General features: G+C 41.6%; 2 protein-coding genes across 3 annotated transcripts; both read right to left on the reverse strand.

Moving 5' to 3' along the window:
- Positions 1 to 376: 376 nt before the first annotated feature.
- On the reverse strand, positions 377 to 11092 carry LOC118964956 (cellular retinoic acid-binding protein 1). 2 transcript variants are annotated; one of them, XM_090222928.1, is made up of 5 exons: positions 10806 to 10980; positions 9124 to 9302; positions 7749 to 7862; positions 3146 to 3242; positions 539 to 893 (listed from the first exon to the last, which is right to left on the reverse strand). In XM_090222928.1, exons 1-4 carry the CDS (start codon positions 10873 to 10875, stop codon positions 3210 to 3212), a joined length of 396 nt encoding a protein of 131 aa, XP_090079054.1. In that variant the 5' UTR covers positions 10876 to 10980; the 3' UTR covers positions 539 to 893; positions 3146 to 3209. The 2 variants fall into 2 exon arrangements, with proteins under 2 accessions (XP_036837230.1, XP_090079054.1); XM_036981335.2 differs by lacking the exon at positions 3146 to 3242 and having other exon boundaries at positions 377 to 893; positions 10806 to 11092.
- A 3061-nt stretch (positions 11093 to 14153) lies between these two features.
- slc25a44b (solute carrier family 25 member 44b) lies at positions 14154 to 18716 on the reverse strand. The gene is made up of 4 exons (XM_036963844.2): positions 18292 to 18716; positions 16978 to 17649; positions 16581 to 16708; positions 14154 to 16246 (listed from the first exon to the last, which is right to left on the reverse strand). The coding sequence occupies exons 2-4, from the start codon at positions 17606 to 17608 to the stop codon at positions 16055 to 16057; spliced, it is 951 nt and encodes a 316-aa protein (XP_036819739.2). The 5' UTR covers positions 17609 to 17649; positions 18292 to 18716; the 3' UTR covers positions 14154 to 16054.
- Between the last annotated feature and the right edge of the window lie 2129 nt (positions 18717 to 20845).

Here is a 20845-nt window from a genome sequence, read left to right on the forward strand (position 1 = left end):
TCCATAGTTTAATTTATTTTAAACCTCTAGGTGGCGGTCAAGTTGCTTGAACAAGAGAAACATAGTCTGCATCTGTTCTGATTGGGCAAATCTTTGATGCTCCTTTTTGGTTCCTTGTTGTTGCATGTTAAAGCTATAGGTCACCTAAACTTAGAAGGAAGTTCATCATTTTCCTACCTGACGTTTGTCTTGATACAAGTGGATGTATTTCTTTAGACATTTCCTTGACACCAGACAAATAATACAATATGAGTAGAAAGGAGGAAGGGAAGCGCTACTAAGGTACACAATAGTACATTTTGGTGGATAGAAGGTGCTCTTTGGTAAAAGGGGTAAATTTGTCATCAGAAAGAAAGGAGGACCAAGGCACTCTTCATTTAATTGATTAAATGACCTTTATTAGTATGGCATGTTCAATAGAAACGTTTTTAAACCCGATGTGTTTTGGCTGCATGGCCTCCGTACTCCCTGACCAAATAATACAATATATTGAAATGATATGTATATGGTCTCTTATTGCCAATACACTAAATACAAAAAGGATGAAACATGTTTTATTAAAGTGGCAGTTGGCATGAGAAACACTGTCTAAATACAATTGCATTGTATTTATGTTAGAATGTTGTCTAAATACAATTGCATTGTATTTATGTTAGAATGTTGTCTAAATACAATTGCATTTGGTCTAGTTACATGAAGCATGGTAAATGTCTGTTTAATCTGATATATGATGCTATGAAATATTTCTCTGAAGATGGATGTGTTGGAGAGTTACTGCAGCTGTACCAAGGGGGATGGACCCCATTATGATGGTCCTGGTCGGTCCTGAAGCTACGTTATTTATTTTCTCGTACGTAAATCCGTGTGCAAACCACGTCGTCTGCCCCAAAGGTCTGAAAAAGAAGGGAAAGGGATGAAAGATTCCAGTTCTCAACAGAAGTGCTTCCTGCTGTTGTAGATCAGACGTTGAACCTTCAGATAAGAACACAGGAACATTTTGTGTTCATCTCAAATAAGACAACTGGTGTCAAGTGAGATTATTTTTATTTTATTCAAAAATATATTTATTGTTCAAACTCTCATTGTGACAGAATGGAAGACTGCTTTAGCACACAACTGGTTGAGATTTCCTGTCCAAAAACAGTCCATTTGGCACATGGCAGCTGCTACAGTGTCAGTGAATTAATGAGGGAAGAGGGGAAATGATCAAGATGTGTGGGTGGCAGAGGCGCATCGAGCCCCCAAAGATTTATGGTACTTTCAGAGGTGCAGCAAGACTGCAACCGAACTTGTCAGCGCCACAGATCATCATTACCAGGCACCCAGGGAGGGAGGAAAGTAGGTATCATTCGGGTTTAAAGAATGGCGCTAAGATGGAGCCATCTGCCGTGTGCAGCGAGTGTCCAGGGAGCCATTAACGTGAGATGCGTCATGGTCCATTGGCGTTTTCAAACACAACATGATCAATGAGGCACATTATTGCGGGCAGACAGCCAGTAGCTTTTAACCCTACACACACCTCTGGCGGTAAAGGCCTGCATCAGGCACTGGAGAAGGGAAGGCCCCCGCCTCTTACATTGGGGCGTCGATACTTTACAGGACAACAGCATGGTAGATAACGTAAACAGTGTGTCAGTCAGGAACACATGCAGTATCAGAGTAACTACAGGACAACAGCATGGTAGATAAGGTGAACAGTATGTCAGTCAGGAACACATGCAGTATCAGAGTAACTACAGGACAACAGCATGGTAGATAAGGTGAACAGTGTGTCAGTCAGGAACACATGCAGTATCAGAGTAACTACAGGACAACAGCATGGTAGATAAGGTGAACAGTATGTCAGTCAGGAACACATGCAGTATCAGAGTAACTACAGGACAACAGCATGGTAGATAACGTGAACAGTGTGTCAGTCAGGAACACATGCAGTATCAGAGTAACTACAGGACAACAGCATGGTAGATAAGGTGAACAGTGTGTCAGTCAGGAACACATGCAGTATCAGAGTAACTACAGGACAACAGCATGGTAGATAAGGTGAACAGTATGTCAGTCAGGAACACATGCAGTATCAGAGTAACTACAGGACAACAGCATGGTAGATAAGGTGAACAGTGTGTCAGTCAGGAACACATGCAGTATCAGAGTAACTACAGGACAACAGCATGGTAGATAACGTGAACAGTGTGTCAGTCAGGAACACATGCAGTATCAGAGTAACTACAGGACAACAGCATGGTAGATAAGGTGAACAGTATGTCAGTCAGGAACACATGCAGTATCAGAGTAACTACAGGACAACAGCATGGTAGATAACATGAACAGTGTGTCAGTCAGGAACACATGCAGTATCAGAGTAACTACAGGACAACAGCATGGTAGATAAGGTGAACAGTGTGTCAGTCAGGAACACATGCAGTATCAGAGTAACTACAGGACAACAGCATGGTAGATAAGGTGAACAGTGTGTCAGTCAGGAACACATGCAGTATCAGAGTAACTACAGGACAACAGCATGGTAGATAACGTGAACAGTGTGTCAGTCAGGAACACATGCAGTATCAGAGTAACTACAGGACAACAGCATGGTAGATAACGTGAACAGTGTGTCAGTCAGGAACACATGCAGTATCAGAGTAACTACAGGACAACAGCATGGTAGATAAGGTGAACAGTGTGTCAGTCAGGAACACATGCAGTATCAGAGTAACTACAGGACAACAGCATGGTAGATAAGGTGAACAGTGTGTCAGTCAGGAACACATGCAGTATCAGAGTAACTACAGGACAACAGCATGGTAGATAATGTGAACAGTGTGCCAGTCAGGAACACATGCAGTATCAGAGTAACTACAGGACAACAGCATGGTAGATAAGGTGAACAGTGTGTCAGTCAGGAACACATGCAGTATCAGAGTAACTACAGGCACATCCCCTGCTGCCCGTCCTATTAAACTAAACTAGTCCCCTGAGATTTCTCCATGCTAATGAACACATCCTGGACTCTGTCTTACATCACTGGATACAGTGAAACCAGAACATACGGTCTTCATTACTTTCTTTCCCCCAACACCCCCTCCATCCCTCCCTCTTTCAAAGCTTCATTTCCTCATCAGCTCATAGATGCTTTGATGTGAGCCACCTGCATTTCCGTTTTCCTGGCCAGGTCCAGATTCCTTTGTCCCCGGAAGGAGAGCAGGCTTGTTTTAGTGGAGGATGAGGCGCTGCCCATTAGCTCCCTGGAATTAATAAACAAATTGTTCAAATTGTTCAAATTTAGATCCATTGGCCTGTGAGAACAAAATTCTGGGGTTGTGTTTCTCGATGTGTGGGACCTGGGAAGAAGTGTATCGTGACACCTTCTTTGTCATCCAGTGGGTTTTGCTGCATGTGGATGGGCAGATGCAGTGCATTGGGGACTTTCTCCATATTGCAGTAATTCAATAAGAAAAAGTCATGGTTCCCACCTTTTGAGACCCTACCAAGTTGAGCATTTAGTGAAAAAGTATTTTCCTCCACAGTAAAACACAAGATTGTGTGCCTAGCGGGAAACACATGTTACACTGACCTCTCCCTCTAATATTGGACAAAACTCTGAGCCAACCTCATGATCCCATCTCTAAACAATCAGACAGTTGTCCAACAACGGCCTCACAGACCTATCATGTGGCTCAATATGCACAGAACTACACACCCTTGAGTTGATACACACATTTCATGTTTGTTCATAGCATCTCCTGTTGCGAAGTTCAAGCATGCTATCCAGAAAGGAGTCCCTTACGTAGAGGTTTTCCTCTTGATTTCCCTCTGGGCTTTGTAAGAGTCAATAAAGAGGTTATCCTCATCACTTATAAACTGGAATCTAAGGTTATTGGCCCCATTTACTGTTGTCAATCTGGTCTATAAAATTAAAACAGGCCAGAAGTTTACAAAAAGCACATCTTCTTTTTTAATATGAAAGCCAGTGCCGTGAAGAAGTCAATAACTGTTTTTGATGGATGTAAGGACCTGGTATGTGAGGAGCTTAATTAACAGCAAACATATATTTTTGTGCAGTATAATATCAGCCAGTACTAATACATCAAAGATCAAGCTTTGAAATCCTTTAGGAACCCTTTCAGAGGTGTTCGTAACAGTGACAATAGTTTCTGAGTTAGGCTGTGCAGAGCAAAATCCATCATACGGAGTGTTCTGGTGGAAAAGCTTGTCTTAGCTTTGATGTCAAGCGTCTGTTTGAACCTACAGTATAATCTCTTGGGGAATAGTAGGAAGTGCAGGCCTACTCTCTTCTGGGTTCAGAATGAAATGTTAACACTAACAGTTTGGGGTACCAGTGCACCAAGTCTGGAACCAACAGGATGCGCTTCTACCCCCAAGCCATTAGACTGCTAAAGAGCTAATCAAATGGCTACCCAGACTACCTGCACTGACCCTTTATTTTTGCACCAACTCTCTTGCACTGACTCTACACACACACACGGGTCTCTACACACACACTGGACTCTACACACACACTGGACTCTACACACACACACTGGACTCCACACACACGGGTCTCTACACACACACTGGACTCTACACACACACACGGGTCTCTACACACACACTGGACTCTACACACACACTGGACTCTACACACACACACTGGACTCCACACACACGGGTCTCTACACACACACTGGACTCTACACACACACACGGGTCTCTACACACACACTGGACTCTACACACACACTGGACTCTACACACACACACTGGACTCTACACACACACTGGACTCTACACACGCACTGGACTCTACACACATGCACTGGACTCTACACACACACTGAACTCTACACACACACTGGACTCTACACACACACTGAATTCTACACACACACTGAACTCCACCCACACACTGGACTCTACACACGCACTGGACTCTACACACACACACTGGACTCCACCCACACACTGGACTCTACACACACGCACTGGACTCTACCCACGCACTGGACTCTACCCACGCACTGGACTCTACACACGCACTGGACTCTACACACGCACTGGACTCCACCACACACTGAACTCTACACACACACTGAACTCCACCCACACACTGGACTCTACACACACACTGGACTCCACACACACTGGACACTACACACACACTGGACTCTACACACGCACTGGACTCTACCCACGCACTGGACTCCACACACACTGGACACTACACACACACTGGACTCTACACACGCACTGGACTCTACACACACGCACTGAACTCTACCCACACACTGGACTCCACCCACACACTGGACTCCACCCACACACTGGACTCCACCCACGCACTGGACTCTACCCACGCACTGGACTCTACCCACGCATTGGACTCCACCCACACAGTGGACTCCACCCACACACTGGACTCTACACACACGCACTGGACTCTACACACACGCACTGGACTCTACCCACGCACTGGACTCTACCCACGCACTGGACTCCACCCACACACTGGACTCTAGACGCACTGGACTCTACACACGCACTGGACTCTACACACACACTGGACTCTACTGGACTCTTTAGCCATGTTATTTTCTACTCCCTGTATATAACCATGTTATTTTCTACTCCCTGTATATAGCCATGTTATTTTCTACTCCCTGTATATAGCCATGTTATTTTTAGCCATGTTATTTTCTACTCCCTGAATATAGCCATGTTATTTTCTACTCCCTGTATATAGCCATGTTATTTTCTACTCCCTGTATAAAGCCATGTTATTTTCTACTCCCTGTATATAGCCATGTTATTTTTAGCCATGTTATTTTCTACTCCCTGAATATATCCATGTTATTTTCTACTCCCTGTATATAGCCATGTTATTTTCTACTCCCTGTATACAGCCATGTTATTTTCTACTCCCTGTATATAACCATGTTATTTTCTACTCCCTGTATATAGCCATGTTATTTTCTACTCCCTGTATATAGCCATGTTATTTTCTACTCCCTGTATATAGCCATGTTATTTTCTACTCCCTGTATATAGCCATGTTATTTTCTACTCCCTGTATACAGCCATGTTATTTTCTACTCCCTGTATATAGCCATGTTATTTTCTACTCCCTGTATATAGCCATGTTATTTTCTACTCCCTGTATATAGCCATGTTATTTTCTACTCCCTGTATAAAGCCATGTTATTTTCTACTCCCTGTATATAGCCATGTTATTTTCTACTCCCTGTATATAGCCATGTTATTTTCTACTCCCTGTATATAGCCATGTTATTTTCTACTCCCTGTATATAGCCATGTTATTTATAGCCATGTTATTTTCTACTCCCTGAATATAGCCATGTTATTTTCTACTCCCTGTATATAGCCATGTTATTTTCTACTCCCTGTATATAGCCATGTTATTTTCTACTCCCTGTATACATCCATGTTATTTTCTACTCCCTGTATATAGCCATGTTATTTTCTACTCCCTGTATATAGCCATGTTATTTTTAGCCATGTTATTTTCTACTCCCTGTATATAGCCATGTTATTTTCTACTCCCTGTATATAGCCATGTTATTTTTAGCCATGTTATTTTCTACTCCCTGAATATAGCCATGTTATTTTCTACTCCCTGTATAAAGCCATGTTATTTTCTACTCCCTGTATATAGCCATGTTATTTTTAGCCATGTTATTTTCTACTCCCTGAATATAGCCATGTTATTTTCTACTCCCTGTATATAGCCATGTTATTTTCTACTCCCTGTATAAAGCCATGTTATTTTCTACTCCCTGTATATAGCCATGTTATTTTCTACTCCCTGTATATAGCCATGTTATTTTCTACTCCCTGAATATAGCCATGTTATTTTCTACTCCCTGTATATAACCATGTTATTTTCTACTCCCTGTATATAGCCATGTTATTTATAGCCATGTTATTTTCTACTCCCTGAATATAGCCATGTTATTTTCTACTCCCTGTATATAGCCATGTTAATTTCTACTCCCTGTATATAGCCATGTTATTTTCTACTCCCTGTATATAGCCATGTTATTTTCTACTCCCTGTATACAGCCATGTTATTTTCTACTCCCTGTATATAGCCATGTTATTTTCTACTCCCTGTATATAACCATGTTATTTTCTACTCCCTGTATAAAGCCATGTTATTTTCTACTCCCTGTATAAAGCCATGTTATTTTCTACTCCCTGTATATAGCCATGTTATTTTCTACTCCCTGTATATAGCCATGTTATTTTCTACTCCCTGTATAAAGCCATGTTATTTTCTACTCCCTGTATATAGCCATGTTATTTTCTACTCCCTGTATAAAGCCATGTTAATTTCTACTCCCTGTATATAGCCATGTTATTTTCTACTCCCTGTATATAGCCATGTTATTTATAGCCATGTTATTTTTTACTCGTTATTGTTATTCAGTGTGTATTTATTCCTCATGCCACTATTTATTATTTTAATCATTCTCTTTCTCTCTGCATTGTTTGAAAAGGACTCATAAGCAAGCATTTCACTGTTTAGTCTACACCTGTTTACGAAGCATGTGAAAAATACAATTTGATTTGATTTGTATACATCATAAAACTAATTTGATAGACACATTTGAGATCTTTGAGTTACTTGTGAAAATAACACTCTTCTATAGTTTCAGTGTACAAATAGATACAACTGAGGGGGCCTGACATGACAGTCTTGCCTACTACCTTTCTTTAGTCACAAACGTCCTCACCAGTATGAGTTCATCTCCCCTCAGCTCTCTGGTCCAGAAGGTTCTTGGGCCGTTGCCATCCAGGAGAGTCTGCCTGCAGTACATTTTGCTCTCGGTCTCCCATGTGGCCAGGCTCTGTTGATGTGAGTGTAATGCAATGAAGAGGGTCCATGTCAATACATCCATGTACTTTCCTGTCCTCACTTATCTAAAGGGGATCTGATCTGAATGAGTGAACATGGGCTGCGTCTCAATGTAGCTTCCTCTCCTTGTCTCCTTTCCTTCATCCGTACAAATGCTATCTGAATAGGATTGGGACATTACCATTACATTGTATGGGAGCAGACTACCTTTACATTGTATGGAAGCAGACTACCTTTACATTGTATAGGGGCAGAGACTACCTTTACATTGTATGGGGGCAGAGACTACCTTTACATTGTATAGGGGCAGAGACTACCTTTACATTGTATGGAAGCAGACTACCTTTACATTGTATAGGGGCAGAGACTACCTTTACATTGTATAGGGGCAGAGACTACCTTTACATTGTATGGGGCAGAGACTACCTTTACATTGTATGGAAGCAGACTACCTTTACATTGTATAGGGGCAGAGACTACCTTTACATTGTATAGGGGCAGAGACTACCTTTACATTGTATAGGGGCAGATACTACCTTTACATTGTATAGGGGCAGAGACTACCTTTACATTGTATGGGAGCAGACTACCTTTACATTGTATAGGGGCAGAGACTACCTTTACATTGTATAGGGGCAGAGACTACCTTTACATTGTATAGGGGCAGAGACTACCTTTACATTGTATAGGGGCAGAGACTACCTTTACATTGTATGGGGCAGAGACTACCTTTACATTGTATGTGGGCAGGCTACCTTTAGATTGTATGGGGGCAGACTACCTTTGCATTGTATGGGGGCAGACTACCTTTACATTGTATGGGAGCAGAGACTACCTTTACATTGTATGGGGGCAGACTACCTTTACATTGTATGGGGGCAGAGACTACCTTTACATTGTATGGGGGCAGACTACCTTTACATTGTATAGGGGCAGAGACGACCTTTACATTGTATGGGGCAGAGACTACCTTTACATTGTATGGGGCAGAGACTACCTTTACATTGTATAGGGGCAGAGACTACCTTTACATTGTATGGGGGCAGAGACTACCTTTACATTGTATAGGGGCAGAGACTACCTTTACATTGTATGGGGCAGAGACTACCTTTACATTGTATGGGACAGAGACTACCTTTACATTATATGGGGCAGAGACTACCTTTACATTGTATAGGGGCAGAGACTACCTTTACATTGTATAGGGGCAGAGACTACCTTTACATTATATGGGGCAGACTCAGAGACTTTACCTTGCACTTCCTGCCATCTACCGTCTCCTCATTGAACTCCTGGCCTATGAGGAAGTTGATCTCGGTGGTGCGCACGGTGGTTGAGGTCTTGATGTAGAACTGCTCCCCATTCTGCCTGATCTCCACGTGAGGTTTGGACGCCGCGGCACCAGCCACCTTCCTCAACATAGCATTGACGCCTGTGGGCAAATAACACCTGTCATTACGCTTACTTTAACGGTCATAAGTGCTGCATAACCAATTGCATGTATCATTGATCAGTTTTGACTTTGTCAGGTTATGACAACTGACTGTACACAACCTTGACATGCCACTGGGTTGAACCCATGGTGACAATATGGCTTCACGGGGCTATCGTTTGACTTGTACTGACATTTGGTTTGACATGTTTGCGCCTATCCTCACCTATAATTCAAGGATGAGTACAGTTACATGTCTGTCTCCTCCTGGCGCCATTGATAGAAGGAAAACAATCCTGAATTCCACTTTCAAAGGTGTAGGTTGTGCTTATTTACAAGAGGAATGCATAGTGGCAGTGTTACCTATTTGTGACAAAGTCATGGTAGACAGAAGGTTCTTGGGAGTGTGAGAAGAAATCAATGGTGCACTGTAGGTATTCAAGTTGTTATATACAGAGTTCTCAAGGCAAGCAACTGCAAATTAGATGGTTATCAGCAGATGTTGCAAATATGGGTGGATGCTATGACAAGGTGATGAAAACAAGGAATGCTGGAGTCATTAGCTTTGTTTAGCTCTCCTGCAGACTGATGGATTCCTCCAAGAAGTTATTGTGGAGCTAGTTGGCTCTGTCACAGTTACAATTTAACCAATTGGATGAGAAAATGTCTTGCTGTTTCCATTCATTCCCCTCTGCATATGTTTTCAGAGCTGCTCTCTCTCAAATACTGTATCCTTCAGTACTAGTCTTATTGCTCTCATTTAAACAATCGGTGTACTTGAGTTCCCCAGAGGAGAGGAGTTCAATCTCTTCACCTTTTTTTCTCCTCTCATCTCTTTGTTCCACGATGAAAAAAAAAAAACTATGGTACCAAAAGCCAAAGTTTTGTCCAAGCCAATACCTAGAGCTCAGATTAAGTGAGATCTCAGTGCAGTCACAGGAGACGTATTTGAGAAAACATACACAGTGAATTGTCTCATCTATTCCACACCAGCCTGGCTCAACAGTGCAGCGTTGGGATGATCCACCCTCACTGCTTTCACTGAAATGACTATTCTATGGCAGGAAACAACACACAAGATCAAGCTTAAGTGATTTGTAATATGTAAGTGTATTATATATAATATGTATTACATGTGCACCTTGTGTACATGCCCAACTCAGTTGACTTTCGGGAATATCAACAAAATGACAACATAAAATGCATCTCAAATGAACAAGGTACATGGATTAATGCATGCTGGGATGATCCTAAAACTAATGATATATGCGAAACTCAAAGATGATCAAGATGTCACACACCCTGTGGCCTCTCCCAAATATTGTTTTCTCAAATGTTTCCCCAAATAATAGAACATGAAAATAAAAAAAATGAAAATAATGATGCGTTTGGTTTTTGGACACAATAGAGAAAGAACAGTTAGGATTTTGATAGTATATGGTTAAGTATTTATTCTTTCAAATAGCTCTTAATGATAGAAGGTAAGAACTATAGACATCTTACCAAGTGCTTTGAGTAGTTCATCAAAATTCTCACTGCTTCTCATTTTCCAAGTGCCTGCGAAATTGGTCATTTTCTTGGGAAGGCTCGACGTGTACCGGTCTCTCTCTGCCTCTTGATATGCTCTGTATCTCCTCAGCTCACTGTCCCACTATCCCTCCCCTACGCTCTCCCTTTCACCCTCCCTCCCTTTCTCTCGCTCTGTAATAACCCCTCACAGCATGCTCCTCTCTCTCTCTGTGTAATAACCCCTCCCAGCATGCTCCTCTCTCTCTAGTCCTGTAGTGAGTGAAATGTCCTCCTCTTAATGACCATTTTAAATGACAGATGGACAGGGGTTCAGGTGGTCTCATTTCAAGCCTGCAATATAAATAGGACATTTAAATGGAATGAATCCCATAGAAAAGAACCATGGATGTCCCCATCACAGCAATATAATAAAGCGTTGAGTGCGATTATGGTTTCCAATATAAACCAATATTGTAGTTGTGATAAGATCTAAGATCTTTCTATGATAAACGATGGGAGTCAATGTCCATCTAACGTTCATCCCATCGACCACCCCTCTCTCTCCCTGGATACAGCTAAGGATCAGACTAAACATGCATTCAATACATTTCCCATTAAGTCCAATTCAACCCAAGCCCCCCCCCCCCCCAACTCACCAACTCACTCCAACAGCCCCCCAACACAGAATGAGAGGCCCCGATAGCTTCACTCACTCCCCTTCCCATCAAGTCTGATTTGTTCTCTTTCTGATGGCTCTTCATCAATCTCTTTGACAAAGTGGCTTCCAGACAGCAGTTGATAATTCATGTATAGAGCAGAGCTGGGAGCACTCTGTCATCCCTCCAGGAAGTGTCACGTTAAAAAGGCTCCCATCTATTTCCCTATGCATGCTGGTCCACCACAGTTTGTCTCATCAATCAATAGATTTGTCTTTAGCCTTTGGGTGCTGTTTTTCTTTGAACACACAGAGAGCAGTAGGGGAAAGAAAATCAGAGAAATGGTTTCATTTTTTGTGTTAAGCGTTGAACGAATTACCCTTTCACGAGGTTCGTGCAGCTTTGTTTTAGTTTTTTTTAGTGAGTGGACTTATTTAATTATTAGTATCATGCTGTGAGGGGAGAAATACACATTCAAGGGATAATTCACTGATTTGATAAACATTTTCTAACTTTGAAAGTATTCTGCTGGTTGTGATGAGACAATCCATAGACATTTGAATGACAAAATATTTCAAACAAATTAATGGGTGACAGCTTAGTCAAGATGTTCATCCTCCCTGAAATCTGTATGCACACTTGGGACTATGACGTCGTTTTTGTTTAACTAGGCAAGTCGGTTAAGAACAAATTCTTATTTAGAATGACGGCCTACCCCGGCCTCCCCTAACCCGGACAACACTGGGCCAATTGTGCGCCGCCCTATGGGACTCTCGATCACGGCCGGTTGTGATACAGTCCCGGGATCGAACCAGGGTCTGCAGTGATGCCTCTAGCACTGAGATGCAGTCCCTTAGAGTGCTGCTCCACTAGTTAACCATACACTCTTAAAAACGTTTTTTTTAAAGAACCAAAAAGGGTTCTATCGCTTGCTTCACCTTTAGGGGCGAAATATATGAAATAAGCGATAGAACACTCTTTGGCTCTATATAGAACCTTTTTCCCCCCTAAGACTGTACATTGGATTTAAATTAAACGGACTCTTTTCTAATGGATCCTATCCATCTCCCCTAATATCTAGCAACACAGATACATGACCTTGTGTGTCAGAACGTCACTTCCAAATAGACATACTAAGGCCCCCTAGTCACAAGAACATCTAGGAGACATTAGCCATTCAGAGCAGCGAATCACATTGTGCTCTCCCAAAATGTCTGCTAACCCAACGCAGACCCATTCAAAGCCCTGGGGCTTTTTCTATGGACTCCTAAAGGACTAGCTTAAAGACCCCCTCTATCGTTCTCTTAGTGGTCATTTGTCATGCTTAACCTTAGTTATGGCAGAATAACCAAGGTGAGTCTGCCATCCAATCGTGATGTTTTAATGACCCAAGTTAGTGAAACAAAACTGCCACACAAAACCATCAAAGAAACCTGGGTCCTATTCATTAGTGCAAGTCTAGTCTCTCCCCATTTCTCTCCCTTTTCTCCCGTTTGGTTTCTAGTGACTCTCCATTATGTTGGAGCCATGTGATGTGACCATAGCAGACGTTTGAAACGAGCCACTCGGTTATCACGGTGTAGACAACAGAACACACTATGTTAAACAGTAAGCCTGTGTGCTGCCTGGATTCCTTAAAAAAAAAAAAAAAAAAGTTTTTGGGGTCAAGTTTGATATTAAAATTCCAGGCAGTAGTCTATATATTTTGAATGTGCTTACTTATTTAAACTTCTTTGAAGTCAAATTACAGTCTCTACTCACCCAAGGGGAGCATGGATTTACAAAACAAGCCTCTAAAGAGGGTAGCCTTGTTGCCCATAACAAGTGCCCTTTCCAATACATGACAAGAGTATTTGAGACAGAAATACTAATGTACATAAATGAACCTAGAAGGTAAGTAAGATGTAAGCCACACTGAAGAATAATATAAACGCAACATGTAAAGTGTTGATCCCATTTCATATGCCCAAAAAACGTATTTCTTTCAAATGTTGTGCACACATTTCTTTACATCCCTGTTAGTGAGCATTTCTGCTTTGCCAAGATAATCCATCCACCTGACAGGTGTGCCATATCATGAAACTGATTAAACAGCATGATCGTTACACAGGTGCACCTTGTGCTGGTGAAAATAAAAGGCCACTATAAAATGTGCCATTTTGTCACACAACACAATGCCACAGATGTCTCAAGTTGAGGGAGTGTGTACTTGGCATGCTGACAGCAGGAATGTCCACCAGAGCTGTTGCCAGAGACTTTAATGTTAATTTCTCTGCCAAAAACCTTCAACATCATTTTAGAGAATTTGGCAGTACGTCCAATTGGCCTCACAACCGCAGACCACGTGTATGGTGTCATGTCGGTGAGCAGTTTGCTGATGTCAACGTTATGAACAGAGTGCCCCATGGTGGTGGTGAGGTTATGGTACGGGCAGGCATAAGGTACGGACAACGAACACAATTGCATTTTATCGATGGCAAATACACAGAAATACTATGACGAGATCCTGAGGCACATTGTGAGACCCATTTATTTTAAAGTATCTGTGTATTTCCAGTCACGTCACTCAGTAAAATCTTTGAAATTGTTGCGTTTATATTTTTCTTCAGTATCGTTTGAACCTTTGCTATTGTCCAGAGAAATATCAAAATACATTTTTTTTTCTTCAATAAATAACTACAGAACATTTTCTTTTAAGACAATAATATATTGACAAATTCAAAGAAATGTACATTGTGCAACCACACGTTTGAGCTGGAAGTGATTAAGTTAATACATAGATTGCACTCAGAGGTTTACTGCCACAATACACAAAGGGACATGCCTCATCTTGTTCTCTGCCTGGAGTCCTCATCTCACATGGCTTCCTTTAAAGAGCACTTCACTGGTGGTCCAGCACACTAACAACAAATCCCTCCCAAAGTACCAACCCTGAAACCATCAGAAAAGTCATTTACTGAACATTTTAAACTATAACAGTTAGCATTTCACATATTGGCCAACAACCGTGATTGTTCAGTACAACATTAGTTGAATATTGCTAATATTGCCACAGCAGCAATGGTAAATACCAGGGTCAAACTATTGAATATTGGAGTTGAGGTGAAGACAATTGGAAACAATGTGCTTTAACAGTATCATTTACAGGATCACATCACATATTTCTTTAATTCACAATAAGATGGCTGCCCTAAACACCCCAAAGTTATATGTACTACTTCTAATATAATAATTACATCATTTACCAGCTACTTTATTTTGTGCTGGGAGTAACCTTGTCCAACCCCAGGCTCAATTGTTAGAGAGCTGGCTGGGTGGACGAGATTAGGTTGGGAGGACTAAAGGGGAGGGTCTTTGCAAGTGAAAAGTCAAAGAAGAAGAGGAACATGTGCCCTAATTGGTTGTTTTGTCCTGTGTGTTTGAGCTGAACTTGTGTATGCAATTTGCTGTTGCTACCTCCTAGAACTAAACCTGATAAAGGCTACAGAGGGCAGCTATAAACAGATTTAAGAGCATCTATCCTATTACTAAGACAGTAGAAATACATTAGAAGTGATGGATAAGTCCAGTGTTTATACCGAAGGAACCAACTAGTGCTGAGCGATTACTTTTTGAGGTCGGTTTGGTTTGATTATTTAAAAAATGTACGTTTTCTTAAATTTGTATTTTATTTTTTACATTAAATGCACTGCTCATTATGTGGTTTGAATACTGTAACACAGAATAAAACAATTAAAAGTCCCATGACAGTAGTGACTGCCCATTACTGCTTATCACTTATTAAGCATCATTTATTCACGACTTTAATTCAATATTTCATTTGTTTTAAGCCTTTCTGATGTCTTTATTTCATTCCAAGTCATGTCATCTTTACAGAGCTGCTGCCCAATGCTGTCTGACAAAATCACTATTTGAGTAGTTCTTCAAAGTAAACAAGGCATGTTTTTATGGAAACTACAACTCCATTGCACAGTTCGGGCTTGATCTGATTTATCGCTAGAAAAACTGTGCATAGCGCTCAGACAAAAAAACAACTAAATGGTTTCAAATAATTCAACAGACATTGGTCAATTAGTTCCTTCAAAAATGAAAAACAACCAACATTTAGGTTAATCGCTCAGCACCGGTCACATTACACATTGTAATGACATCACATCTCAAACTACTGTTCCCTCATTCACTTACAATTTAAGATAGAAATCCCCACTAAAAGGCAGCAGTAATTTAAAAGGCAAACAAAATGATAAGGACAAGGAAGCCATTAAGGAATAGAAGCAGGCAGAGCTTGTTGGCCCAGTTCCATTTCAGTCCCTGGGCCAATATATTGTGCTCTATTGCTATCACCTATGTAGCGGTGAGGTCAGGGGAGCTCTAGAGGCCAAATTGGAATCAGGGCCACAACAACCCTTTCTAATCCCAAATTCATCTGTGTCCCTTACCCACTATGATTGTATAGACAATGTGGTGAAAATTCAAGTGAGAAATGTGTAGCTATTTCCATATTGGTAAAACCTATCCCCTAACCCCCTCACCTGGGCATAGAGGGTTTGGGCTAGGGGTCGATTTGGAATTGGGTGCTAATGTCCTCTACCAGTGTCTGGAGTCGACCAGCTCCGGTCTCAGGCTCACTCTCTTGAGGGTTTCGTAGCCCACGACCATAACGATGGCGGTGGGAATGGAGGATATGATGCGTGCAGACAGCCCTTTGGTCATCCCCCAGAATCCCTCCTCTGCCAGCAGGTGCCTGAAAGTCTCGATGACGGAGGTCCTGCCTTCAACCTGCCACCCACACAAGGCTGTTGTTACAAAGGTATTTATTCATGTACATTTTTTTTGTGTAAAATTCGATTTGCTATGCCAGGATTTAGACCCGGGGTAGGAAACTCTGGTTGTGGAGTGGAACAGCCACTGCAGGATTTTGTTGAATCAAAATAATAATAATAATGTGCCTGTGGCACTCCAAGACCAGGGTTGCCTATCCCTGATTAGACTCTGTGCCACGAACATCTGTTAGAGAAAACAGTGGCCCCAATGATGGCCACATGTGGCTATCCAAACAGACCCTTTACCCCATTACATTCCACTAGTGCTTTTAGCTGAAGTTGCACTCTACCTGCACTCTAGCTCTGACCACATCCATGGGGTTGGTGACAGTGGAAGCAGTCGCAGCAGCTAGTGGTCCGGCCATGGCTTGGAGTAGTAGATGAGGGCAGTCACTGGGCGCCATTTTGGATAGCTGTTCTGTGAAACGTTGTGGAAGATTTGTGCTTTGAAATGCTACTTATAGACAATGTATGTTGACTATAGGGACTATAAAGATATAAGACATTATTCATCTCCGACCCTTCTTGAAGAAAATACTAATAATAACATTAAGGGACAGTTTCCCGGTTTAAGCCTACCCCAGGACTCAAAGCTCAATGAAGCGCTTTGTCCAGGACCAGGCTTAACCTGTGTCCGGGAACTCCATCCATGGATAAATATCCTTGTAAACAAACACTCCTTTTTACCTGCGTAAAAGTGATAAAAAGGCCACCAGACCGCGCTATTTGGGATGTATGTTAGAAGGGAGGCCACATATCCCCTGTAGAAGCCTCGGAAACCGTCGGCCGCAAAGATCTGAGCAATCATGTTCCTGGTTTGGCCAAATGCAATTTTTGTCTTCCCGTCAGCCTCCGTTTTGACCTTGACCCGGAAGCGAGTCAGGTGCTTCCCTTGGCCCTGCATCATCAGCTGCTGGGAAATCACGTCTATGGGGACCGTGATGGTTTGTGCCACCAGGGACGCCGCGCCACCTGCCACCAGAGACTTGACGGTATTGTCCTTGGAATAGTTGGAGACGTATTTCCTCACCAGCTCGTAGGTGGTGATGTAAGCCTGGCCCGATATGAGAGTGAAGGTGTTGACCATGAAGCCGCGGTAGAGGCCCCGCACGCCCTCGGCCCGCAGGATCTTGCAGAAGGCATCGAAGGTCCCGTTGTAGAGCGACTTACCCTTCTGCACTTGCAGCCTGGTGCGGATGAGGGTGGCCGGGTAGACGGTGGCCCGGATGGTCATGGTCATGAATACCCCGAAGGAGTAGAACTTCCTCTTGTCCAGGTCCTCCCATTCAATGATCTGGATGTTCCTGTTCTGTTGCATCCTGCCTTTCTGGAGAGCCCCCTCATCAGACTAGCCTCTACCTGGGGAAATACAGACCACACAACACTGTCAACGGTTTCCTCCACGAGGTAGCACAACATTAGAAGTCTTGAATGCATCCACTTTGAATGAATTAAAGATGGCAGTAGGTCTGAAGGTTGTACCAGTATCATGAAAATTATTCACAAACTACTACATCAGAAAACAAGGCCTGTGTTGTGTGGTGTGTCACTCATTATCTCCCAAGTCTCCTTGGGAAATGAGCGATGTCTAAATTGACTGGGTTTGTGTTAGGAAGGATCAAAGGTCATACACACACTGTACTGCTTCGTAGCAGTCATGACTATGTTATTAAAAGCATGACAAGGTAAAAACAGAGTGTTGTAACTGCTAGTTGCAGGTCACAGGACACAATGTTCCCTAAACCAAAGAGCCTATTGTCAATCGCGCAATCCAGAAATAACACTGAAATAGTAGCTAACTAACAATGCATAGGTTGAATACTTGTGCATGTGTAAACAGTAGGTCAGACTGTATGTAACCACAAATTGGCTAGCTAGCTGGCTAATAATAATGCATCCAGTCACTAGCTATCGTTAGCTAGCCAGCTATGCGTTGGTTGATTTCCTTGCTAGCAAGCAGGCTAACAGTTAACTATTTGAAACAAGCAAACGTTAACTTACCTCGTTGGACAAATGTATATCAAAATATTATGTACATAGTCGGAATAGCAATTCCATATCAGCAGGTGAGGAAAGCGATACCGAATTTAGAGCTATCTGTCCGGGTTATGATTTGATGTTATGTTGGAGAACTAAACCAGAGAGGAAGAGGCAACGCGAGAGGGTTAACTGGGAAAACATTTGTGGTTTCCAGCAGGTGGCGTTTTTTTTTCTTCTCGTTTTGCTCAGCAAGCGAGGGGGTTTTGTAATAATTGAACTTTTCTCCTCCACTGTACTGCGCTACCACAGAGACACCACCTTGACGATAGATGGCGCTGTAACCTATTTTCTTCGACCGGTACTTTGCCAATGAGATATAGAGTTTTCTAAACTCCATGCGCCGTGTGTCAGACCTCCGTTCAGCCAACTGGAATAAGTAAAACCTAGCAAGAATTAAGGCCGCGCTTTTCCTTCAAAATCAAAGTCCCGCAATGAAAAATAATAAAAATGGTCGAAATTCGTAACATTTTATGAGGAAATGTTAGCAGACTTAGAATTTCAGTTTAACAATATGAAAAATGTAATAAAGTGAATCGCCTTCATAGGACAAATAAATGTTTAGAATTGACATTATTGTTAACAGCATTTACAAAAAATAATGATTATTAGATAGTTATCATGGGTCAGGTCTTAACGTAATACAAATAACAAAACATTATTTATTCTACTATTAGTAATAATAGCAATAATAATATATTTCGTATAATTACAATAATCAACTTTAGAAAACACGTTTAAATCCCACTGTTAATTAGTCCATTTGTATTGCATAATATTCAGTACGTTTTTCATATTGAACATACTGCACAGTAGTACACAATTTCATGTCCTTTGTGTCGCAGTAAAAGGGGGTCCATTCTACTCAGGAATACTTTTAGTTTCCAAATCCACATATTGTGCCGCGTTCAAAACAACTCGGAAATCAATTCAATTCAAGGGGCTTCTTTGGCATATGTTAACATTTCCAAAGCAAGTGAAGTAGATAATATACAAAAGTGAAATCTCCGATTTCCGTGGATTCAAAATAAATGGGACTTAATTTGACCTCGTATTTTTCAGAGTTCCCCATTGTTTTGAACGCGGCATTACACGAGATGAGCGTCGCTGCTAATCAGCCCTTAAAGTGGCCAATCAGTTTGAATCCAATCGTTTTTTCATACTGACAATACATATTGCACCGTACACAATTATCTGTACGTTGTGTCGCAGTAGTAAAAAGGAGGTCCATTCTACTCACCTTTAAGTTCCAAATCAACACCGTTTACCTTTAAGATGAGGGAAATCTTATTTTTTTTAATGAGCATGGCCTTATTTCTATTACAGCATATTGGATGACTGTCATTCATATTCCATTCACCCAGCTCAATGTAACATCGATAGATTTAGGTTACTACATGATACTCAAATATTCCCTATACCCATCGTGAGGTTGCTTCAACCTAGCCTACAAATGAAAGTGTAGGCGCACTGGTCGAGAGAAATTAGAGTGATCAATGTGACAGACAGACAATAACGCCTTGCACACTCTTGCCTCTGTAACGGTGCAGTTAAATTGTTAAATTCCTGCATAAAATTGGTATTATGCCACCTCCTGGTAGAGTAGTGTGTTTACATTGTATAATACACTGAGTGATAAAGGTTTGGGATTCTGGGTAATCCACAGCAGATTTATGGAGAATTGCTGTGGGTGAGTTGGAAATGGAATGTTTCCGGGATATAAATGTATAAAGTTGACATTACATCATAAAACCCACATGGAAAACTGAGATTCGGCAAATAACACATAAAGAGTGGCTTATTTGACGCCAAACCAACAACAGTAGTTACTAATAACATAAATTGCTAATTTACGATTGCTAACTACTCACAACATTTTATGCACTTCAGTACTAGATGCATTCTCTGATCCTTTGATTGGGTGGACAACATGTCAGTTCATGCTGCAAGAGATCTGATAGGTTGGAGTACATCGTTCAGAAATTGTCATAATTACTGTGTAAGTCTATGGAAGCGGATGAGAACCAGAGGGTCTTTTACTCAGTTATAAGGAATTCTTATCACTTTACAAGGTCCCTGTTACACCTAAAGATTTCGCAATTGTTTTAGATGCCATTCCTTCAGGTGTTGCTCTGTTATTCAGGAACGTGTCAAGACCTGACCCTCAGAGCCTACCTTCTATTGACCCTGTTGACTCATCAGTAGGAAAGATTTGTTTCTCTTATGGTCCATTCAACAACAGATCGATACGAACCTTGTTTCAGCAGGATGTTGTATACCTTATGTCATGCCTTATTGGAATGGATTTATTGATAATATCTGTTGGAAAAAAAGTTTGGATGTTGCCACACATATACCTACTTGTTAACAAAATTAAGGAAGTTTCCTTTAAAATTATTCATAAATATTATCCTGCCAACCACTATATGAATAAGTTTAAGGAAAACATCAACTCAAATTGCTCCTTTTGTAATGACCACCCAGAAACAGTGTTGCATCTTTTTTGTCATTTTATTCA

The sequence above is a fragment of the Oncorhynchus mykiss genome, chromosome 26, assembly GCF_057628025.1.
Source record: "Oncorhynchus mykiss isolate SJ-2025 chromosome 26, ASM5762802v1, whole genome shotgun sequence".
In the NCBI taxonomy this organism is placed as follows: domain Eukaryota; kingdom Metazoa; phylum Chordata; class Actinopteri; order Salmoniformes; family Salmonidae; genus Oncorhynchus; species Oncorhynchus mykiss.

Bases quoted from the DNA above. Each gene is read 5' to 3' on its own strand.
- slc25a44b (XM_036963844.2), bottom strand. From the start codon at position 17,608: ATGCAACAGAACAGGAACATCCAGATCATTGAATGGGAGGACCTGGAC. The intron at 16,709-16,977 runs GTAAAAAGGAGT...AACGTTTCACAG, and splicing joins TTTTTATCACTTTTACGCAG to AACAGCTATCCAAAATGGCG. The intron at 16,247-16,580 runs GTAGAGTGCAAC...TGTGGGTGGCAG, and splicing joins TGGTCAGAGCTAGAGTGCAG to GTTGAAGGCAGGACCTCCGT.
- LOC118964956 (XM_036981335.2), bottom strand. From the start codon at position 10,875: ATGACCAATTTCGCAGGCACTTGGAAAATGAGAAGCAGTGAGAATTTT. The intron at 7,863-9,123 runs GTAAAGTCTCTG...TCACATCAACAG, and splicing joins TAGATGGCAGGAAGTGCAAG to AGCCTGGCCACATGGGAGAC. The intron at 894-7,748 runs GTGAGGACGTTT...CTTCTTTTTCAG, and splicing joins GGGGAGATGAACTCATACTG to ACCTTTGGGGCAGACGACGT.